The 21523-nt window shown below is 61.3% G+C and overlaps 2 protein-coding genes across 3 annotated transcripts; both read right to left on the bottom strand.

Moving 5' to 3' along the window:
• Positions 1 to 113: 113 nt before the first annotated feature.
• On the bottom strand, positions 114 to 8022 carry ABCB6 (ATP binding cassette subfamily B member 6 (LAN blood group)). The gene is made up of 20 exons (XM_067299167.1): positions 7944 to 8022; positions 6531 to 7062; positions 6205 to 6342; positions 5805 to 5994; positions 5218 to 5310; positions 4769 to 4961; positions 4557 to 4678; positions 4356 to 4465; positions 4199 to 4264; positions 3935 to 4060; positions 3769 to 3845; positions 3584 to 3647; positions 3226 to 3311; positions 3053 to 3110; positions 2764 to 2868; positions 2211 to 2385; positions 1802 to 1914; positions 1577 to 1671; positions 505 to 573; positions 114 to 424 (listed from the first exon to the last, which is right to left on the bottom strand). The coding sequence occupies exons 2-20, from the start codon at positions 7044 to 7046 to the stop codon at positions 298 to 300; spliced, it is 2523 nt and encodes an 840-aa protein (XP_067155268.1). The 5' UTR covers positions 7047 to 7062; positions 7944 to 8022; the 3' UTR covers positions 114 to 297.
• Positions 8023 to 9571: 1549 nt separating this feature from the next.
• On the bottom strand, positions 9572 to 21396 carry ATG9A (autophagy related 9A). 2 transcript variants are annotated; one of them, XM_067299165.1, is made up of 14 exons: positions 21252 to 21396; positions 20793 to 20836; positions 20151 to 20215; positions 19677 to 19838; positions 19434 to 19575; positions 17687 to 18435; positions 17131 to 17284; positions 16636 to 16815; positions 15529 to 15786; positions 15010 to 15230; positions 14292 to 14409; positions 13858 to 14080; positions 13573 to 13715; positions 9572 to 13465 (listed from the first exon to the last, which is right to left on the bottom strand). In XM_067299165.1, the coding sequence occupies exons 1-14, from the start codon at positions 21352 to 21354 to the stop codon at positions 13460 to 13462; spliced, it is 2568 nt and encodes an 855-aa protein (XP_067155266.1). In that variant the 5' UTR covers positions 21355 to 21396; the 3' UTR covers positions 9572 to 13459. The 2 variants fall into 2 exon arrangements, with proteins under 2 accessions (XP_067155266.1, XP_067155267.1); XM_067299166.1 differs by having other exon boundaries at positions 15541 to 15786.
• Between the last annotated feature and the right edge of the window lie 127 nt (positions 21397 to 21523).

Below are 21523 nucleotides of genomic sequence, written 5' to 3'. Positions count from 1 at the left end.
TGGCTTGTTCTGCGGGTGCCCACAGCCAGCCTGGTCCTGCCCCGAGCACAGGATCCCACAGCCTCCCTGCCGGGGTCTTGCAGGCGCACGCCCTGCCCGGAGCACACAGGAGCACAGCTGGCAAGGACCTGGTTTAAGAAACTACACACAGCAAAACAAACAGGTACAAACGTAGCGGAGTGTCCAACCCAGCCCCTGCAGCTGCCGGCCGGCAGCAGGCAAACGGGTCCCCAGCACCGTGGGGGCCCTGGGGGCCGGGGTCCTGGTTCAGTGTCACAGCAGAGGGCACAGCCGTGCTCACTGCCCCTTCTTGCTGCCCGGGGGCTTCTCTGTGCACCGCTCCTTGCTGTCACTGTCATCGCCGGCCTGCTGCTGCAGCCACATGCTGGCGTACACACCACCCTTCTGCAGCAGCTCCTCGTGCCTGCGGGGAGAGCGGGTCGGTGTGTGGCTCCAGAGCAGGGGCAGGCAGTGCCAAGCCCTCCCCAGCCCCCCCGCACTCACCTGCCTCGCTCCACGATGCGCCCCTCCTTGAGCACTAGGATCTGGTCTGCGCCCACCACAGTGGAGAGCCTGCAGAGAAAGGCAGGGCAGGGTGTTAGGGGGCACAGCTCACCCCTCCTGCAGGGACCCCTCTGCCGGGGTGGATGGAGGGAATCCCCCAGGGAAGGGGCAGCACTGCAGGGCCACCTCCCTGGAGGGCTAACTGCTCCAGCCACCCCCTGTACACAGCTTTCCCCAGCAGCTGGGTCAGGGAGCTCCCAGGGCAGGGGGTACTGGGGACAGCCAAGGACACCCTCCTTTGCTCCGTGCCCCCCTTCTCACCGCCAGACATTCCCAGCACGCTCCTGGCCCCCCTGGTCCCAGCCTGGCTGGTGCCTATGTCCCTCTCTGCTCCGCACTGTCCTCTGACACCCTGCTCCTCACTGAGCTGGGCCAACACAGCCCTCGGCCATGCCCAGAGTCGGGCGTTAAAGGGAATCAGAGCCCCGGGAAGCGCGAAGTAGCGTCTCCAGCCACAGGCCCCCTCCATGTACACCACAAGAGGAGCTCCGCCAGGCTGAGCCCAAGCCCTCAGCTGGTACCCACTGTGCCTGCCCTCCCCATGCCTGGCCAGTCTGGCTCTGCCTGTACCAGGATGTCTGGGAACCAAGAGTGACTGGGAGCCCTTGGGAGCATCCGCTCTGTCACTGCCCCTCTGCTACAAGGTCCCAACAAATCCTTCCTGCGTGTCGCAGAGAGCCAGCACCAGAGGATCCTGCTGTGTCCTGCAGGCAACATGGATGCAGCATGGATGCAGCAGGGCTTTTCCCCCTGCCCCCCAAAATCCACGCAGCTGAGCCACAGACCCTGGTGCAGGAGGAGGGTTCTGTGGGTGTCTCCCTGCAAACCATGGCTCACTCCAACGCCCAGGGAAAGCCCAGCTGGAGGCTGTCTGCACCCTGCAAGAGCTGAGGGAACTCTTTCTCCAGCCATCCTCGGCTCTCTTGTGGTTTGGCGAGGGCAGGGCGGGGGAGCCCAGCTTTGCTCCCTCCCTCAGCACCTCCCAGATGCAGCCCCTTCCCCATGTGCCTACCTGTGTGCAACAATGATGCTGGTGCGGTGGGCGCAGACCTTGGCCAGGGAGGCCTGGATGTTCCTCTCAGTCTCCGTGTCGAGCGCAGACGTGGCCTGTGGGAGAGGCAGAGCGCGGGGACAGGATGAAGCACAGTATGGATGGAGGGACAGGGCATGCAGACTCTGGGCAGCAGCTGGGGCAGGGGCTGCTGCAGAGCAGGGCAAGCCTGGGGTGGTGCCGTACCTCGTCCAGCAGGATGATGCGAGGCCCCTTCAGGATGGTTCGTGCGATGGCGACACGCTGCTTCTCGCCCCCACTCAGCTTCAGCCCACGCTCCCCCACCTGGGTGTTGTATCCTGTGGGCACAAGGGCAGGAACATGCTGCACCAGCGCCCTCCAAGATGAGGACGGGCTCCGGGGCTCTGCTGCGCTGCGCAGCATGGCCTGCCCTGCCGGGCAGCTGATTCAGCCCCGGGCAGAGAGCAGGGAGAGGGAGAGCAAGGCACGGGGTCGCGCAGGCATCCCCATGCAGAGTATCACCCAAGGACAGCCACTGCCACCAGTGCCCACCCCATGAAGGCAGCTTCAAGGCCACAAGTGACCCCGCTGGGACGGCAGGGGAGGACATGGAGGGGGGCCACGAGGGTCTCACCATCAGGGAAGGAGAGGATGCGGTCGTGGATGTCAGCAGCCCGGGCCGCCTCTTGCACCTCTTCGTCGGTGGCCGTGACCCGTCCATAGCGGATGTTGTTGGAGATGGTGTCGTTGAAGAGCACCGTGTCCTGGGGCACCACCCCGATGTGGGCACGCAGCGACGCCTGCTTCACCTGGGGGCCGTGGTGGTGGGGGACGAGGTCTGAGCAGGACCCCCAAAGCCTGACTGCCCCTGGCCCACCCTGCCCCCCCTCTCCTGCCCGACTCTAAACGGAGCCATGTGGCTTCGCAGGACCCCACCAGCACGGCCACAGCAGCTAACAATTCACCATGGGGGCTCTGGAGACCCGTTCACAGCCCCCTTTCCATGGCATATGTGTCCATTTACAGGCAGATCCAGGGATTTACTGGCCTCCAGTACAGATGCCAGTCATTAAAGGGGCTGGTGGCTGCCTGCCTCACCTCTGCCCCGAGGGGACGCTGGTCCCTGCGCCGGGCTGCCCCAGAGCAGTCGCCACCTCTCCGGCCCCAAGAGGCCTCCCATCTCTCACCTGGGAGATGTCCTGCCCGTCGATGCGGATGCAGCCACCCCACACATCATAGAAGCGGAAGAGCAGGCGGATGATGGTGCTCTTCCCCGAGCCCGAAGGTCCCACCTGCATGCAAAGGAAGAAGCTCTTGGAGATACCAGAGACCCTGCTGGTGCCAAGCACTAGGGGCCAGACGAGGAAGGACTGGCCCAGCATAAGGCCAGTCATTCACACCCCGCTATGGGTCAGTCCCACTTCCCAGCCCCACTTTCCTTCAGCACTGAACCTAGCACCCCAGCGCCGCTCTCACCAGGGCCAAGGTCTGCCCGGGCATCACGGAGAAGGAGACGTCCTGCAGGATTTCCTTCCTGGGAAAGGGAGACGGAGAGGGGTTCAGGGCTGCCTGCCTCGCCCCACGTCCCCGTGCCAGGCCCCATAACTCAGCTTGTCCCATCCTGCCCACCCTGTGCTGCCGTCCCATACCCATCCACGTAGCTGAAGTGCACGTTCTCAAACTCGATCCGCCCGGCCTCCAAGCGCAGGTCTCCAGCGTTCACTACATCCTTCACCTGCCAGATGCAGAGACATAGCCTCAGAGCCAGCCCATCCCCCTCCCCAGGGGCAGGACCACGGGACCATGCCAGGGAAGGGGGTCTGGGAAGGGGCAGTGCCCGGGGCCCAGGGGGACAGCAGGGTCCTAGGGACACGTCTACAGGGATGCTGCTTTCCAGGGGACATGGTGGGGAGGAGGATGCAGGGCCCGAGTGTGATACATGCCGAGGAGCACACGAAGATGAATTGGGGGGTGACTGAGCATGGGGATGCCCCGCGTCACACCCACCTCCTGCTCCTCGTGGAAGAGCTCAAACATGTTCTCCATGTCGATGAAGGAGTTCTGGATCATCCTGGAACAAGGTGAAGACAAGAGGGAAAGGTTTAGGAGACCACACACTCATGGGGATGGGGGGTAGCACTGGCTGCAGGGGACCCCAGGCATCCCCAAAGCCCCGCTGCTCCCAGCATTACCTGTAGTAAGTCCCAAACCAGTTGAGCGGTGTGTAGAGCTGGATGATGTAGGTGCCGAAGAGGACAAAGTCTCCCACCTGGTAGGGACAGACAAGAGGGGCCCATCACTGCCAGCACTGGGGCCCCGTCACAGGCAGGAGACTGCCCGGGCTGGCACCAGCCTTACCTGCAGCTTGTGTTCGGTGACAAAGTAGGCACAGAGTAGGGACCCCGCCAGCAGTCCCAGGCCGATGACTAGGTTCTGGGTTTGGTTGAGGAGGCCCAGCGAGGCGCTAACTTTCCACTCTGAGACCTGGAAAAGGCAAGGTCCTCCGTAAAACTGCTGCCTTCAAACCAGACCTGTGGCGACCCCCATCCTCCCTGGAGATGCCCGAGAGGCTCAGTCCTTCCCCTCAAAGCCCCCGATGCCGGGTGCTGAGACTCCCCATACCTGGTACTTGACGATGGCATCGTTGAAGCGGTTCACCTCGTAGCTCTCAGCGTTGTAGTACTTCACCTACAACACACAGCAGCAGGGTGAGCGTCCGGCCCCGCTCCCCCAGCGCCGGGCAGCGCTCAGCGCCCGCCCCGCACCCCTCCACCGTTACCGTCTCAAAGTTGAGCAGCGAGTCCACAGCCCGGGACTTGGCCTCGTTGTCCCGTGTGTTCATGTCCCGCCGGTACTTGGTCCTCCACTCCGTGATGAAGATGGTCAGAGCTGCAGGTACGAGGGGGTCGCGTCAGCCTGCGTCCACTGCCCCCAGACCAGCGTGGGCACCCTGCTCCCAGACCCCCCTCCTGGCACTCACTCAGGTACAGGCTCATACACACGAAGATGATGAGGCCAAACCAGGCGCTGAAGGCCGAGGTGAAGTAAATGATGCCGATCACTATGTCTGCAATGGTGGGGACGATGCTGAAGACGATGTAGCTGCGGGGGGGAAGGGGGACGTTGCATCAATCCAGCCACACGGGGTGACCCTCTGCCCCCGGCAGCCCCCCGCCATGGGCACGCTCTGACCTGAGCAGGCTGTTGATGCTGCTGGTGCCCCGGTCCACGCTGCGCAGGACCTCGCCGGTGCGGCGCCCCAGGTGCCAGCGCAGGGACAGGCCGTGCAGGTGGGCGAAGAGCTGCACCTGCACCTGCCGGTTGGTGAACTGCTGCACCCAGACCCACAGGAAGGTGCGCAGGTTGCTCACGAAGCCGGTGGCACCTGCGGGGCGGCAGGGCACAGTCAGCAGGGACAAACGCCACCCTCCTCCCCTTACCTCATCACTGGGACATGTGTGCAGCTCACAAACCCCAGCTGGGCTAAAGAGATTTGGGACAAGATCCCCCCACTGCCACCAGCTCAGGAGCCAGCCCTGGTTGCTGCTCCCAAGACAGAGCAAGCAGTGACCTGGGGACCATGGGCATCACCACCACCCCCAGGGTGTCCCCAACACCCAGTCCTTTCCGGTGGTCCTTACCAGCACCTCCACCCTGCAGGAACTTCAGCCCCACATAGATGCAGACGGTCCAGGCCAGGGTGTGCCAGGGAGCCCCCTCCGTCAGCTCGTTCACTGGGGAGAGGGGATATGGGTCAGGGCAGAGGGGAAGGCAGCATCGCTGGGCACCCCGAGCAGAGACTGCATGGGGACCAGCCCCAGCACCAGCCCCTGCCCCCGGCACTGCCCCAGCACCCATGTCCTGCCACGTCCCTGCACCCTCCCAGGTCACTTGCGACACCCCCCAGCACATGGTGAGGCTGTGGGTGCTGGTCCTGAAATGCAGCATCTTCTGGGGTGTGCCGGGAGGCTAGGCTGATGGAAGAGCAGGGCGGTCAGAGGTGCAAAGGGGGCACACCTTGGGAAGGTGGCAGCACACACGTCCCTGCACAAAGCGTCTACCTCCAAGACCCTTGCTGCAGGCAGTTGTGCCCAGTGCCAGGCAGGACATGGCACAAGGACGAGGGTCCCCTGCAAGGAGCCAGCACCCAACCTTGGCTCTCCCCAGCCCCCCTCGCTGCTGGGACAGCGTATCTGTGAGTGGGGAGAGCCAGCCCTGCATGCCTCACCGATGTTCTTGTAGTAGATGGGCACGAAGACGTTGATGGCCCGCTCCAGCCCCATCAGCGCCATGCAGAACAGCACCAGCCCCTGCAGCAGGCGGTTGCCCCTCGGCCACATGTACTGCACCAGCAGCCGCAGCTTCTGCCGGAAATCCTTCCAGGTGGACGTGGTCCTGCCAGCATTTGGCAGAAGAGGCTGGGGGAGAGGACAGCAGAGGGGTCACTGTCCCGGTACCCCAGCCCAGGAAGGCAGCTGAGCAGCCTTAAACCACACTGTTCCTGTCTCCTAAAGCCCCTGATCCCAGGACAGATGTGTCTCTGTCCTGCCTCCAGCCCCCAGGCAGAGCCTCCTCCCCAGGCATGTCCCCATGCTGCCCCGGCTGCAGAGCAGCACCCCATGACTCACCTGGCTGTTCTCCACGTCACGCTCCTCCTCATTCACAAGCAGCATGTAGGGCTTGTGGGGCAGCCCCGGGGCCTTCATGCCCAGGATGAAGAGTGTGAAGGTGCAGACATAACGCAGCAGCCAGAGGCTGAATTGCACCTGGAGGGAGAGATGGGGGTCAGTGCTGCAACCTCGCCTCGGCACAACTGCCAAGCACCATGGCTCAGCGAAAGCCCCTCTGGAGAGCCACGCAGCCTCAGGGCACAAAGGGCCCCAGCACCCATCCCCACATCCTGCCCCCCTCCTAGCATCCGTGCAGCACCCAGCCCGGCTGCCCCCCAGCCCACCTTCTGGTTGGTGTCCTCCAGCGCCCACCACCACAGCGGGCTCCTCCAGCACACCAAGGTCAGGTTCTCGGCGGCGAAGGCCAGCGCCCAGAAGAGGAGGAGGACAGTGCCGTGGCCCCGCGTCCGGTCCTGCACCAGCACCCGCGTGTGCTCCAGCTGCAGCAGGGCGATGGCGCAGCCCCAGCTGAGGGCCCAGAGGCAGGTGTACAGCACCATGTAGCCGTAGAGCCGTCCCGGGCCCCCCACCTGCCACAGCAGCCCGCCGAGGGGCTGCAGGGCCAGCAGCAGGGACAGCAGGACCTGGCCGCGGTAGAGGCGTGACCGGGGGATGTACTTGGGCTCCATGGCGCGGCCGAAGCGGACGTAGCAGGCATACTGCAGGGCGCCCAGCAGCAGGCAGACGCTCAGCAGCACGGCCGGTACCAGCGTGAAGAAGAAGCAGGGCTGGAAGCCCTGCTGCACCCAGGCCTGCGCGAAGGAGCTGTTGCCCTCACAGTAGCTCCCCAGCACTGCCATCCTGGCCAATCACCGGCTGTGGAGAGAGGAGGGGCTGTTGGGCACGGCTGCAAATGGGGACCCATGGCAGGAGACATGGCCGAACAGAAGGGGCGCTCACGGGGACGGGGGCAGACACCTCAGACACGGACAACCGGGGGACACCCCTGCAAGCAAACAGGACCAGCTTTGCACACCAGCAGCCCAGGTGTGCACCTGGATGGACGTATGACACGTGCACGCTGTCGAGGGCCGAGCAGTGACCATGCTAGGTGAGGCACATCACCCTGGTGCTGTGGTCCACCACACTGCGGTTGCCCCACAGCAAGGTGGCGGAAGTGGCAAAAGAAGGATGTGGCAGTGGTGTTGGGCACCGTGCCAGGATCAGCTCCATGTAGCACCCGGCTATGCCCTATCTTGGGGCTGCATTGGGGTCAGCCAGGTCCACCGGCCCTTGGGGATGCACACGGCCGGGGAGGGGGGGCAGTGAGTGCGCAGTGCTGCCAGTGACAGCTGCAGGGACGTGGGCGCACTGGTGTCCTTGGACAAATCTCGGGCAGGGGGTCGGTCCTGGGGGCAATGCACGGGCAATACACAGGCAACGCAAGGTCAACGTATGGGGAAGTGCACGGGGCAATACTCGAGGCAACGCACGGGGAAATGCGGCGGCAACGCACGGGCAATGCCCGGGGAAACGTGGGGGCAATGCAAGGGGAAATAGGGGGCAACGCACGGGCAATGCCGGGGGAAATGCGGGGCAGCGCAGGGGCAGCGCCCGGGCCGTGCCGCGGCGCCGGTCGGGCCGGGACACACACGTCCCGGCTGCAGCGGCCTGGGCCCGGCGCGCCGGCCCGGGTGCCCGGGGAGCCGCCGCGGGCCCGGCCCGGCCCGGCCCGGCCCTGCTCGCCGCGCGCTCACCTGCCGCCGGGCCCGCTCGGTCCGGCCCGGTCCGGCCGCGCCGCGCACCGGGCTCCGCGCACCGCGCACCGGGCCCGGCGCCGCCCCGCGCCGCCGCCGGGCCCTAGCGCCGCCCGCTCCGGGCACCGCGCCCCGCCGCGGCCGCGGCCGCGGCCGCCCCCGGGGCCAGGCGCCGCCCTGAGGCCGGGGAGAGGGGCCGGGACAGCAGGCTGCTCCCGCCGCCGCTTATCGCCGCGGCCAGGCGGCCCCCCCGGGCCTGCGGCGCCGAGATAGACTCGGCGGCGCAGGCGGCGGCGGTGGCCGGGCGCTCCCCGGTGCATAGAGCCGCCGCCTTCCCCCCGTGGCCCCGGCCCCACGAGTGCGAAGAGGCACCGATCACAGCCACACACGCGGTGTGCCTCGGTTTCCCCCAGGCGCCCCCAGGCTGAGGAGAAGGACAGAGCACTGCGGGCCTTGTGCAAGGACGGGCTGCCGCAGCCAGGCCGGCAGGCAGCGGGGCCACCTGAGGAAGGCCTCCACCAAGCACCATTGACTCCAACCCGTGCGCCCCGTCACAGCGAGGATGACAGCGAGCCCAGGAGAAGGGAGGTGCTCCTTGGCTGCCTGCTCCGGGTGCAGCTCAGGCCACCTCACCAAGCTGCATCCTGCTGCTGCCGGACGCTCTGTTCCCCGGGAAGGCTCATAGGGACACACAGGGAGCCAAGGCCCCAGAGGCCACTTGCACATATAGGCTGCACCAAAGCCAAGTGTTAGGTCTGAAACCAAGGCCCCACACCCCCTGCAAGATGAGTGCATCAGCCCCATCTTTCAGCCCCCCCCAAATCCACAGCTAGGAGATGTTACCATCTGCCAAGGTGCAGAGCCCTTTGCAGCATCAGGAGTACCAGGGAAAAAGGGCCAAGAGAGACACCTGGCAGTCGCCCAGCTGCAGTGGGGTGACTCAGGCCATTCCCTGCTGTGGAAAGGGCTTGTTATCCTGCTGAGAAGCCCAGGATTTGCAGGAAGAGCCCTGATCTGAGCTGGGGAAGGTGCTACTGGGGTTCCCTGCATGCTCTTGTTGACAGCACCCCATCTACTTTACAGCAGGGGCTGTTCACCAGGCATGGTCCAACCAGGAAGATAATGTAGGACATATCACTCCCAGGAGCTGCTACCCACTCAGCCCCTGCCAATGTTCCCTTCCTCAGACACGGCTCCAGGGGCTAGGCACTGTATCCCTGCCACCTACTTTATGTATCCCCTGGCATCCTGGGATGCAAGCAGGGGATCAGGTCGTCCCCAGCACTCTCAAGGGAGCAGTGTGCAGCCTGCAAGCCTGCTGCTCCCAGCTGAGCTCTGAGCTCTAGACGTTTCCTTGTCCATGCACGCTGCAGCCTCCAGGATACGGCCAGAGCAGGGAAGGGCCTTGGTGCCGACCTTCAGGGAGGCCCTGCTCCTCCCATGCTCCTAGCTGGCTCCACACCAGCCCAGGCAGTTTGCAGCCTCCTGGCACGTGTTCAGGGGCAGAGTCCATCCTGGGCACTGCCTTCTCCAGCATCCTCAGTCCCACATTACTGCCCCCTGCTCTGCAGCCAGAGACAGGCAAGCTGCACCACGCTCCGGGGCAATCAGAGACTCGGACACTGGCATGGATGATATGCCCCACCTTTATTACATGGCTATACAGCTGTACAGTGAGGACACGGGGCTGCGATCAGCACTCCCCGGGAATCCCCGCGCACCCGCACACTCGCACACCCTGGGAGGGGATGGGGAGGAGCAGCTTGCCATGCACATGGGACAGCGATGACACAAGCACAACATGCGGCAAGGACTCCTGCCTGCTCCTGCCAGGCCTCTCCCTCCTCCTGTTATTCCCAGGGAAAGGCCCAGATTTCCCCACTTGCCCCAGGATGGAGCCAGCCTTCACCAGCTCAGCCGGCCCTGCTTAAGGATCAGCAGTGACTATGCCAGGAAGCCTAGACCAAGCATCCCACCCCCAGGGCCAAGCCTGCCAGCATAGAGGACACCCATGTGCTTGCCCTTCGTAGAGTGCAGCCAGAAGGTGCTTTTCAGTCTGTAAAAACCCAGATGGCCCATGTGTGTTTGAGATCAACAGCTGCTGAACAGGTGCTGCAGGCTCAAAGGGCTGCCCTGGGGCAGGCAGCACTGCCTTGTGTGCAGCGAGGGAGCCCAGGTGGCCAGGGAAGCGGCTGGAAAGCTTGGGTGCATTGGAGACTTGCCCTCAGTTTCCTTGTCAAACTCATCATGCCACAACAGCCCCAAGCTGGAGCTGCTGTGGGGTCTTTGCAGCTGATCCTCTATGGGAGGCAGGGGCTGCCCCCAGCAGCTGTGCAGAGAGCACGCCCACAGCTGGAGATACTGGCACACCAGTGTGGTACCCAGGCCCATGGACCTCTTGCCCTCTGGCTGAGCTCAGCCACATGATTTATCCCCAAGTCACATGGCAAGCCAGAGAGAGACCCCAGAAGTCCTGACTCCAGCTGTAAGGAGCTGATCCCCATCCAGGCTTTGCTTTAGTGCACTCATTTTAGTCTCTTACAGGCCCAGACCAGTCATAGCTTTGGTCTGTCCCTCCCCCTTGTGACAGGGAGCCCATCACCCAAAAGAGCCTGCCCCTGCACAAACACCCCCTCTACGCTTCCCGGCCTGGGGGAAGGATGTCAAAGGCCAGGCAGAGCCACAATTATTGAACCATCAGTGCTCCTGGCCCTCTTGCTCCTATGGCCACAGTTGGGTCTAACGAGGTAAGAGCAAAGGTTGGGCCTACGAGCATGAGGGCCAGAGTCAGCCCTGTTTGCTGCCTTGGCTCAGGCCTGCAGGCAAGAGCGGGCCTCATGGATAGCACAGCCCTTGCCACAGCAGGACACGCTGGTGCGTCCCACCAGTTGGCAGTCACCTGTGGGGTCTACGGCCTGAGGCACTACACTGCAGAACTATTGCAGAACTACAGAACTGTTGAGGTTGGAAGGGACCTCTGGAGATCATCTAGTCCAACCTCCCTGCTCAAAGCAGGGTCACCTATAGCAGGTTGCCCAGGACCCTATCCAGATGGCTTCTGACTGTCCCTAAGGATGGAAACTCCATGACCTCTCTGGGCAACCTGTTCCAGTACTCAGTCACTCTCACAGTAAAAAAAAAAAAGGGGGGGGGTGGTTTTCCTTATGTCCAGATGGAACTTCCTGGGTTTCAGTTTGTGCCCATTGCCTCTTTCCTGTCACTGGGCACTATTGGAAAGAGTGGCACTGTGTGGCATTAGTGATAAGGAAAGAAATGACACTGTAGAAACCCTCATCTCTGGTAGAACTATGTGGAAATAGTGATAAGAAGTAAAAAAGAAGAAAACCGCAAGGGAACAACAGAACATAATTGGATGAAAGGCCATTAGGCTTGTGTTGGGTTAAACTACTGTTATTGGGTGAGAACAATGGGGGAACTCTATAAAAGATTAATGCCAGCTTGTGCAGTGTAGGCCAGCTATCTGGAGCAGGGTCTGACTGCAGGACCCGCACCCGGTGAGAAGGGGACACCCACACCAGGATTCCTCCGTGACAGACAGGGCATCGAGGGATTGGAACTTGTCAGACAGCAATGCGCTCACAAACCTGAAGTGCACGTAGCAAAATACGTAGTGCCTGGTTATAGCGAATTAGGCAGAGACTGCAATCTAAGAGTGAGTAATAAAATACTTATTACTTGAGGTCATGCTGCACCTGTAGTCCTCGCTCTTTTACAGTCTCCCTTATGTTACTGGACATCCAAGGAATCCTTGGGCGCAACGCCACACGCCTCCATGCTTGCGTCCCTGCTACCAGGCGTGTCTGCCCCAGCGCAGAGAGCAGCTGGCTCAGCAGGCGTGGGCCCAGCCCAGGCTCAAAGGGCACAGGCCAATAACCCTGGCAGGGGAAGAAAGGTGGCCCTGGACTCCAGGGATGGGAGAGGAGGGCCTGCCTGTTGCTCGCAGAGGGCATGGTAAAAGCAAGCAGTCCCTGCCAGGGGAAAGAGTGAAGGAGGGTGAAAGCAATGCCTGGCGGGCGTTAGCCGAGATGCACATGCTCGCAAGCTGCCACTGGAAGAGGGGCAAGGGAAACCAGGGTGATCTTGGGAAGGTCCTGTCTGAGGTTATGCTGCACAACCAGGAAACCTACTCTCCCCTCTACCATGGGGCTGGGCTAGGGTTTGCCTCTCCCCTCTGGATTTAGGGCACCTCCTCTTGCCCCTCCGAGACATAAGCCATCTGCTTGGGATATGGGCTCTGCAGCAGCCAAAGCAATGTTGCAAGCAAAAGGATTCTCTCAGGAGTGAAGGAAGGAGCTGAGAGTCCCTGGGTGAGATGCAAGACGCACTGAAGGCTTTGTTTGGGCAGGAGGAAAGCCCCAATACCACAGAAATGGCCACATCAGGAAGACATCCAATGTATCAGACAGGTCAGGCATAGGGAAAAGGCTTTTATAACACCTGGGGGAAGAGAGTCAATTCAATACACAGAGAACAAGTCCTTCAGGGTGGGCTCCAACTGGGCTGCATATGCCCCCAGGAGAAGCCAGGCTGGATCACCCCAGGGTCTCTTTGGCATTGCAAGCGGGCCCTGCTAGCAGCCCACATCCCATGGGCACTGGCCAGGGGGCACGTTGCCCTAGCTCAGAGATATGGCACAGAGGCTGCCAGCCAGGAGAGATGTCAGGGACAAAATTCTCCCACCTCCACAGCCCCTTCCTGGCGTGCAAGGGACTGGGCAGCTGTCACGGGAGCTGGAGAAGAGCTGCAGCCTCCCCAGATCCCAGTGAGAGCAGGGCCTGCTGGCTATGCCCACCCCCACCTGCAGCAGTGGGGTCCCATCCCTCAGCAAGGGAGATGGGGCAGTGTGTGTGTGCATGGAGCGGGGGGACTGCCCCACTGCCATCCTGCTCCGGACTGAGGGGCACGAAGTTGGTCCTCCCTGGAAGGGCAATGCAGTGCTGGGCACCTCCCCAAGGCTGCAAGCAGGGCAGTCATGGTGCCAGCACTGCTGCAGGCTGTTAGCTCCCCTCGACACCTCCTGACATGGGTGGCCATCCCCAGGGGACACCAGCTCCCTGCCCTCATTCAGAAGGCAGGTCCCAGCTCCGGGTGGATGTCTGAAGCTGGTGCCTTCTCACATCCCTTCGACCAGCAGCTGCTGCTGCCACCTCCAAGCCAGTCCCCACCGCCAGTCCCATCACGTCAGCTTTCGCAGGCTCTGCAGCGATCCTCCGACACAGACGACACAGATGTGAACACAGACACACGTATGTACTCACACACGCATTCACCCCACAAGAGTCAGAGTGGCGTTGACTTGACAAACGGCTGGACACAAGGCGCCACTGCAAAGCCGCTGGCCTGGCAGCTTTGTCTCTTCGGCAATTGATGGCAACAAAATGAAGCCCAGGATCACCCCGTCCCCTTGGGACGGGAGAAGAATCAGGCTGATGCCACATCCTGCTGCCCTGGCGGCTCCCAGTCTGCAACCCCCACGAGATTCCCAGTCTACAAGGCTACACCTGCAAGATAGAGAGGGGATGTGGCACGTACTGGGACCAGCTGCCACCACCCCAGCCTGCCAGCCAGAGTTCACGCAGCCCCTCTCAGCCACAGCTTTTGCCCCTACCTTGTGGATCTGCGGTGGAAGCTCATCTTCTGAGCTCTCCTCCGGCACGGGCTCTGGGTGTCTCGCTGACTGCCCGTCCTCAGCCCAGCCTCCCAGCGGGAGGCGGGAGAAGTGTGATGGGGCTCTGTGCACTGTGCCTGGGTCTGCAGGATGGGTGAGGAGGAAGATCAGCTACACAGGGGATGCCAGGCTTCAGCGGCAGGCAGACTGCCCATGCCAGTCCATGCAGGGCATTGGCTACAGGGCTCTGATCCAGAGCTCCGACCTCCACCCTGGCTCCCATACCTGTGATGCCACCGTATCGCCGCTGGAAGCCAGTCTGCAGTGTGGCTGTCTCCTCGGCAGGCTGCCGCGGCGAGGAGAAGGGGTAGCTGGCAGAGCGAGGGATGGGGACAGAGGCACCCCGCTGAGCTTCCAGCTCCTCGTGGGCACTCTCCCCGCTCTCGTCGCTCTCTCGCCGGTGCCAAGTGTGCCGCTCGGGCTCCAGCTGGGTTTGCTGTTTGTGCAACTGCAGGGCCGAGACATGAGCAGGTCAGCCATGTGGGGAGAGCCCAGACTCCCCAAAGCACCCCCTCCCCAGCAGTGCACATACACTTGCTCTCAGCTCCCCTTCCAGTCCCTCAGAGCTCCCCAGCCACCCCAGGCTCCAGCTACACCAGCCCCATCCTGACTGCCCTGGGCCCACGCCCCGCTGGCCAGCCCGGCTCCTGGCTGCTCACCTCGTGCATGTAGAGCGCGTGGAGACTCATCTCGGTGGAGGCATACTCTGACAGGATCATGCTCTGTAGCTGACCCTCCCAGGCGCTGCTCCCTGAGCTCACAGTCCTTGCATCAGCACTGCCAAGGGAACACACAGGAGGTGTTTGCTGCCTGGGTGGCCCCCTACAGCGCACCCAGCCCAGCCTCTCTCTGCTCTACTGTAAGGCATGCAGACACCCACTCCTGTGATGGAGAGGGACGGGCCCTCTGCGTCCTCTCCCCAGCCGCACAAGATGATCAGCCCAGGCATGGCACTGCCCCACCCCAGGTATCCCATCGCACTGTGCCCCTGTGCCAGGGCATAGAGCTCACCAGCCTCTCACCTCCAGAGCAGGTGGCATTCAGGACCAGGGCAGGCCCTACTTGGACATCGCCCTCATCCCTGGGAAGGGATGCTCAGAGCAGTCTCTTTCCTGCCAGGAAGGTGCTGTGGTACCTTCAGGAGAACACCAGGGCCCCACACCGCTCTTTGGGGCCAGTGTAAGCATCTGGGCCTAGCTCTGCTTGTGAACATGTCCCTTCCTGTCCCAGGATGCAGAGACAAATGCCAGACAGCCACTGCACACATAGGACAATGGCACAGCAGTGGGGCAAACAGCAAAAGAATTCAGGACTTGCAAGGTCTCCAGTTGTTCTCCCCTAGCCTGCAGCTGGCAGCCAATGCTGCCATGTCCTTACCCAGAGACTGTCATGGCACTCGCCCCCCGAGGCTGGGCTCCCTCTCCATCCCTTCCCCCTGTCTGGAAGCTGCTGGGGGGCTGCTGGGCAGACTGGAGTGGGGAGAAGGAACGTAGGGCCGAGGCCACTTCAGAGAGATGGCGGGAGGCTTGTCCATCGCGGCCCATGTGAAAGCCCAGAGCTGAGGAGCCTGCTATCACATTGGCAATCAGGCTGTGAGGCTGCAGAGTTGAAAAGGAGAGAGTCACTGTCCTGTGCAGACGTGGAGACCTGACCTCCATACCAGCAACACAGAACTGAGGCACCACAGCTTCCCCCAGCCCCTCTCCCACCTCACAGTGTTCCAGGATACCTTGCTGCCCATCTTTAGAAACCCAGAGGCAGTCCCAGCTAGCGCTATCTATCATATTCCCATCCCTGGATACAGCCCAGGCAAGGGGAAAATTTGCCCAGAGGGCCTGGTTATCCCAGAGCTTGTTGGCACCCAGCAAGCACCCTAAGAACACCACTTATCCCCACCGGCCTGGGCACCTCTGACTCCGACTGCAGGGACTGGATGGAGCTGAAGAGGGCGTTTTCGGGGAGTACAGCCTGCTGGGCCAGCGCCACGCTGCTGTCCCGGTGCACCCGCTCCTTCAGGAAACCGATGAAGGCCGTGCTCTCGCGGGGCGGCTGCCACTTGGGGTTGGTGATGGCAAAGTGCATGAGGGACAACTCCGTCTTGCCATCCTCCGCCTGCTGGTAAATGGAGGCCTCCGTCTTTCCTGCTGACATCCACTGCAGAACAGAGAGAGGTAGTGAGGGCCAGGACATGCTTTAAGCCCCTGCCAGGCCTGCAAATCCTGCAGGACCAGTCTGGGCAAAACCCACAATACCCAGCACAAGCTGGGCCACAGCTCCATGCAGCAGGCAGGCACTAGAGCAAATGCCCCGTCCTAGTTCAGTCCTTGCAGCCCAGGAAAGTAGCGGCTGTAAAGCACAGTGTCCTCCACCTCCTGCTGCAAAGGAGATGGAGATGAGGGCTAGCACAAAAATCAGAGCTGAAAGCTTTGTCTTGCACTCTCCAGCCCACAGCAGAAGCAACTACAACCAGCAAACAACTGTTCTTAACACAGTGAGCCCACTCTTTCCCAGTTCATGGCCCTGTCACTAGCGAGCTTTTCTTGATGACTCATGTAAATTCCCAGGCACAAGAAACAGATTGAACCTCTTTCACTTTGCAGTAGTTTTCATATAATGGAAAACACATCCCATTTCCCTCATCCTGCTTCTCTCCTGGCAAAAAGCAGCCCAGCCTTTTTAATCTGTTCTCAGTGGTCACACTTTTTAAGATGCCCAAATATACCCACTCCTCTCCTGAGGGAGCAGGGCACAAGGTTCTTGTCTGTGAAGACAGGCAAGGACGTTAAATATTAAGAAATGACAGAGCCCAGTGTATAACATATCAGGTTAATAGTCACAGCCTGGTGACCTGCACTGGCAGCCCCAGAGCCTCAGCACTGAGGCAGTCACAGGCTGTTGGCTGCAGGCTCCCAGGAGTGGTGAGTTACAGCCTCTCCTGTGTCTAACGGATCAGGCATGCTGGTGTGGAGCCCACGCTACTATCCTGCCACGCATGGGACCTACCGCTGGGTGGCCGTGCTGGCGCACGTCCATCTGGGCAAAGGAGCAGGTGTCGCCCACACCCACCACCTCCACAGTGAAGTTGCGGAAGAAGTCAACAATGTCCAAGGACTTGGGTCGGAGGCAGATGATAAGGATCAGGGGGGTAATGATGGGACTCAGGAGTTCCTCCAGGATGAAGACCTGGGCAGGGAAACAGGGGGCTCAGAGTGAGCTTGAAGATGCCAGAAACTGCCCCAATAAAGCTGGCCCCAGAGCAAAGCTCAGGCCCCCCTCAACTCCACGTCCCATCCTGCACTGGAAACCCTACCCCTGTTGCCTCCCCAACAAACCCTCAATCCTGGAGCCAGCCCTCAGCCCTGACCCATCAGCTGGGGAAGGTCATTTCCAAGAAAGCTCTCTCTGTCTGCTCAGGAGCTGCCTGGCTCTCTGGCAGCTTCTCCCTCCTGCAGGGACAAAAGTTAGTTTCTGTCTCAGTCCCTTGTGAGCCAGGCTCACCGCTTTGTACTGGAAGAGCTGGGCAAACTCATCCCGGGTCTCATAGCGGTGGGCATTGCCCTGCCAGTGGTCAGGCATGTAGTGGATGTGCGCCAAGATGACCCGCAGCAGCTGCTCTGGGCAAAATACCAGGTGCTGGTCAGGAATGAAGGACCTGCAGGATAGGACAGGGAAACATCACAGCATTGCGCTTCAGTTTAAGGGACATCTCATCCTGGGAGGGCAGAGTGAACAGCCCACATCCACAGCTCCACCTGTGGCCTTCACTCCCAACCCAAACCCTCCTGCTAGTACAGCTCAGGGCTCCCGCTGTACAGCTCCAGCTAAAACCCTCGTATCATTTCTGAAGTCATCACTACAATCACTGCACCAAGCTGACTAGTACCCCCTTCTCCTTCCTGCCCCATTCTGCCTCTCCCCAGCTGTGTTCTTCCCCTAGAGCAGACTCATGTTTGCTTGCAACCTAAGAGCACATCCACACAGGCGGCATCAGCCTCGCTGTTCCCTGCAAAGTTGCTGGGAGCAGCCGGCTCTGCCCAGCACAGGTCCAGCTCACCTGCACACCGTGATGCCCACCCCGAGCAGGGTGACCGTTGTCAGCACGTGCTCCACTGCCAGCACGTCCTCGTCATAGATGGTGAGAGCGATGAGCACGGCCAGGATGGAGCCAGCAAAGAAGGCCACATTCTTGGCCACGATGGTGAGGAGCGGGGAGATAAAGCAGTTCATATATTTGGAAGCTGGCTTGTAGCCCTTGCTGAGGCGTGAGTGCAGTTCGTGGTCCAGCTCATTGAAGTGACGGAGGTAACAGCGGCCATAGAGAGACCAGCAGCGGGCACCCAGGCTGCCTGGCTCCCGCTTCAGGATCTCCGTGTAGCTGAAGAAGGCGTAGAGGATCTGCCAGATGAGGATGAGGGGGCAGAGGAGGAAGTTGGCAATGCCAATCCAAAGGATGCGAGTGCTGAGCTTCTCAGCTAGCTCCAGGCGGTTCCCAGCCCGCTTGTATTCGGCCTTCAGGCTCCACTCGTTCTCAAAGAGGGAGCCTGGCCCCCAGAAAAAGATGAGCTCGAAGTTGTACTTGAGCCCACGAGTGTAGAAGACTGTGTCTCCCAGCAAGGGCAGGCGGAAGCGGATGGGCAGCAGAGACTTGTTCACCATGGCCACCATGTAGTTCTTGAAGCGGAGAATGCGGTGGTAGATGTCCAGCTCTGTCAGCTCTTTCTTGTGGATGCAGATCTGGTGCTCCTTCTGGATCTGCACGATGCGGGCCTGCACCTCCTGCCAGGTGTAGTAGGGCAGGTTGGACTGGGAGGGGGAAGCAGCAAGATTAGAGGCAGGCCATGTCTGGGCACAGAAGTCGGGCTGCGCCCTGCTCTAACAGCGGGTCCCAGCACACACTTTTGGGGTACCAGTGAAGCACACGCAACACAAGGCACCTCTCCACACTGCTTCAGCCTGCAGCAGGCAAACCCCATACCTTGCCCCAGCGCCCTTTACCCAGGGACTAGTGTAGATGACCGTTTCCCACCCACTCACACACACTCCTATTTTGGAGGCACAAATACAGTCCCAGGCTCACGTGAGCTTTCCTTCCCCTCAGAGCCCATGGGAAGCACGCCTAATGCTTGGAGTCAGAGGGGAGGTAGGGATAGGGGAAGGGATTTGACCAGTGTCCCAAAGGCAGCCTGTGGCAAAGCTGGGGACAAACCAAGCCTCTTGGCTCAGTCCATCTTTCTCAAACACCCATGGCTTCTCCTAAAAGGAAGCACATGCACCCTCTGATGTTATCAGACAGAGCAGAAGATCCTGCACCAGGTTGTAGGCGTAAGCCTCAAACCCCATCTCTGACACAGATCTCCAGCATGCTGTTCACCAACCAAGCCTCAGTTTCCTCATCAATAAAGAAGGGAGATGATTCTGCTCGCCTCCCAGGAGATAAGAAAACACCCTCGCTCATACCTCGTTTATGCCTTTGCTGTTGAAAGGCATCACAGAAAAGGCCATCGCAGATAATAATAAACATATTGGGTGGCAGATGGCAGATGCACATGCCAGCACACACAGTGACAGGCTGGGCAGAGAAGGGTTAACATGCAGCAAGTTGGCTGCTGGAAAAGCTGAAAGGAGATCAACGTGGTTATGTAACCCTGGGAAGAGCTGGAGCAGAAGGAAGAGCCCTCGGTACAAGACTTTTGGAGAAGCTGGCTCCGAATGGGGGTAGAGGTGAGCTGCTTCTCACTGCACAGCAGGGACTCCTGCTTTCCTCAGCAGCCCTGCATAAGGCCCTCAGCCCAGCTACTTACCATGGGGATTTTGAGGGCATTGATGTAGAAGGAGTGAATTTCCCAGTAGCAGCAAATGTTGTAGATAAATTTGATGAGTCGGTGGATCCAGAAAACCCCAGCTATCACCAGGATACAGATGAGGAAGCTGTTTGCCTGGATTCTGCAGGCAAGAAGAGGCAGATAGCAGGAGTCAAGCCCCGGACAGCCCTTAGTACCTGAGAAAGCAAGAGCAGTGGCTAACGTGCCCTCAGCCGCTCCTACCTTGCACTGCAGACATTTGGAGGCAGGAAGGCATCTGGCAGCGTCACCTTAATGGGCTCACTCGGATGCTGGCTGTGATTTACTGCTTTGTTGGCAAAGAGAATGTCATAATCGACGCAGCTGATAAGAAAGGTGGTGAACGCCACCACAAAGATGAACTGCCTGCAAAGAGAGGGAGTGGCCATGAGGGAATCACCCTGCCCACCTCCCGCCCGGACACACGGCAGGCAGGAGCTGCAACTCAGGCAGCCCCACAGCCATGGTGCCAGGAAAGCTCACGGCACCACCTCCTCAAAGCGGAATATGGGTTTGGGGCATGGAAAACTCTAATGAAAGGCAGGCAGGATATCTGAGAAGGGAACCCTCCCGCCTCCTGACTGGAATGGCTCAGCACACTCCCACAGCCATTCCCCAGCTTCCTGTCAGCTTCCTGTCAGCCCCAACAGCCTACAGGGGAGGGGAGCCTGCACTTACATAAGCTCAAAGATCTCCCCGATGAGCATGCAGGTGAAGCCATTTTTTTGATGCAGATTATAAACGTGAGAGCTATAGTCAAGGAGAACAGACTGGAAAGCTTTTCCTACTGACAAAGGGTGGAGACACCTCCCGTCCCACTGGCATCCACAGACCCCCCAGCCAAATCTCCCTCTACCAGTGACGGAAACTCTCTCCCATCCCTATTCACCAGCAAGCTGGTACTCTGCTGCAGGGAAACACACTCTTCCCAGGTATAGCACAGCTGGGATAAGAGGACCTGGGTTGATCCAAACCCCCTTCTTCCCCCAGAGGTGGATTCTGCCCAAGCAGAGAACAGAAACTCAGCCTGCCCTCAGGCTGCACAAGGGGAGGGGTGGGTAGGCAGCAAGGAGAGATCTCAGGCACAGGACAACGCAGAGACAGGCAAAACTGCATTTAATACCCACAGCATCCCATACTCTTAGGGGCTCTGCCATCCCCCAGCTCCTCTGGAAGCATGTAGTGTCCTAAGGGAAGGGGCAGATGCTGCCTCAGCCCCAAGGTATGCCAAACCAAGCACCTCTGTCAGCATGGGGAGCACAGCACAAGGCGGTGAAGTGCATGCCCTCTCAAGGCAGTGCGCATGCTGTGGAAGGATATACGAGAGAAGAAAAGGTCCAGGTTCTCTATATGATGCCATGGAGCTGAAGGAAGGAAAAAACGCAGGGTGAGAGCGCCTCTGGCACACCCGGCCTAGCTCTTGCAACACACACAGCTCCCTCTTCACCCCTCTCCCGGTGTCTCTCTCAGGCCCCCAACCGGGCCCCACAGACCCCCCACGCCAGGCTCCCCCCAGGCTCCCCCCGGGCCCACGGTCGCCCCTGCGGTCCCCAAGCCCCAGCGCCAGCCCGGGTGCTCCCCCTCACCCCCAAGGCCCCGGGTCCCCTGAGGAGCCCGCCCCGCCAGCCGGCCGCCACACCTCCGCCGCTCCCAGCCCCCGCCCCTCCCGGCGCCCAGAGCCTCCCCCGGTCTCGGGGCGCGGCCTCGCCCCCGCCGCCCGGTGCCCAGGCCCCGTCACGGGCCCCAAGCCCCGGTGCCGGTCCCGGCGCCGCCGCTCACACTTGGCGCCCTCGGGGACGTGGACGAGCAGGTCCCCGCCGCCGGGGGGGGACTCGGTGGAGGAGCTCTCCAGGCGCTGGTACTGCGTCTCGAAGTGGGCCATGGCGGGGCCCCCGCGCCGCCAGCCCCGGCCCGGCCGCCCCGGCCCCCGCTCCGCCCCGGCCCCGGCCCCGCCCGCCCCGCGACTGGCGGCCGCGCCGCCCAATCGGAGCCGCGGGGCGGGGCCGGCAGCGGCCAATCGGAAGGCAGGCGGGCGGGAGGCCGGAGGCCGG

This window comes from Apteryx mantelli, chromosome 6 (assembly GCF_036417845.1).
Source record: "Apteryx mantelli isolate bAptMan1 chromosome 6, bAptMan1.hap1, whole genome shotgun sequence".
In the NCBI taxonomy this organism is placed as follows: domain Eukaryota; kingdom Metazoa; phylum Chordata; class Aves; order Apterygiformes; family Apterygidae; genus Apteryx; species Apteryx mantelli.
Note: the sequence above shows the minus strand (reverse complement) of the source record. Positions and strands in the feature narration are given on the sequence as shown.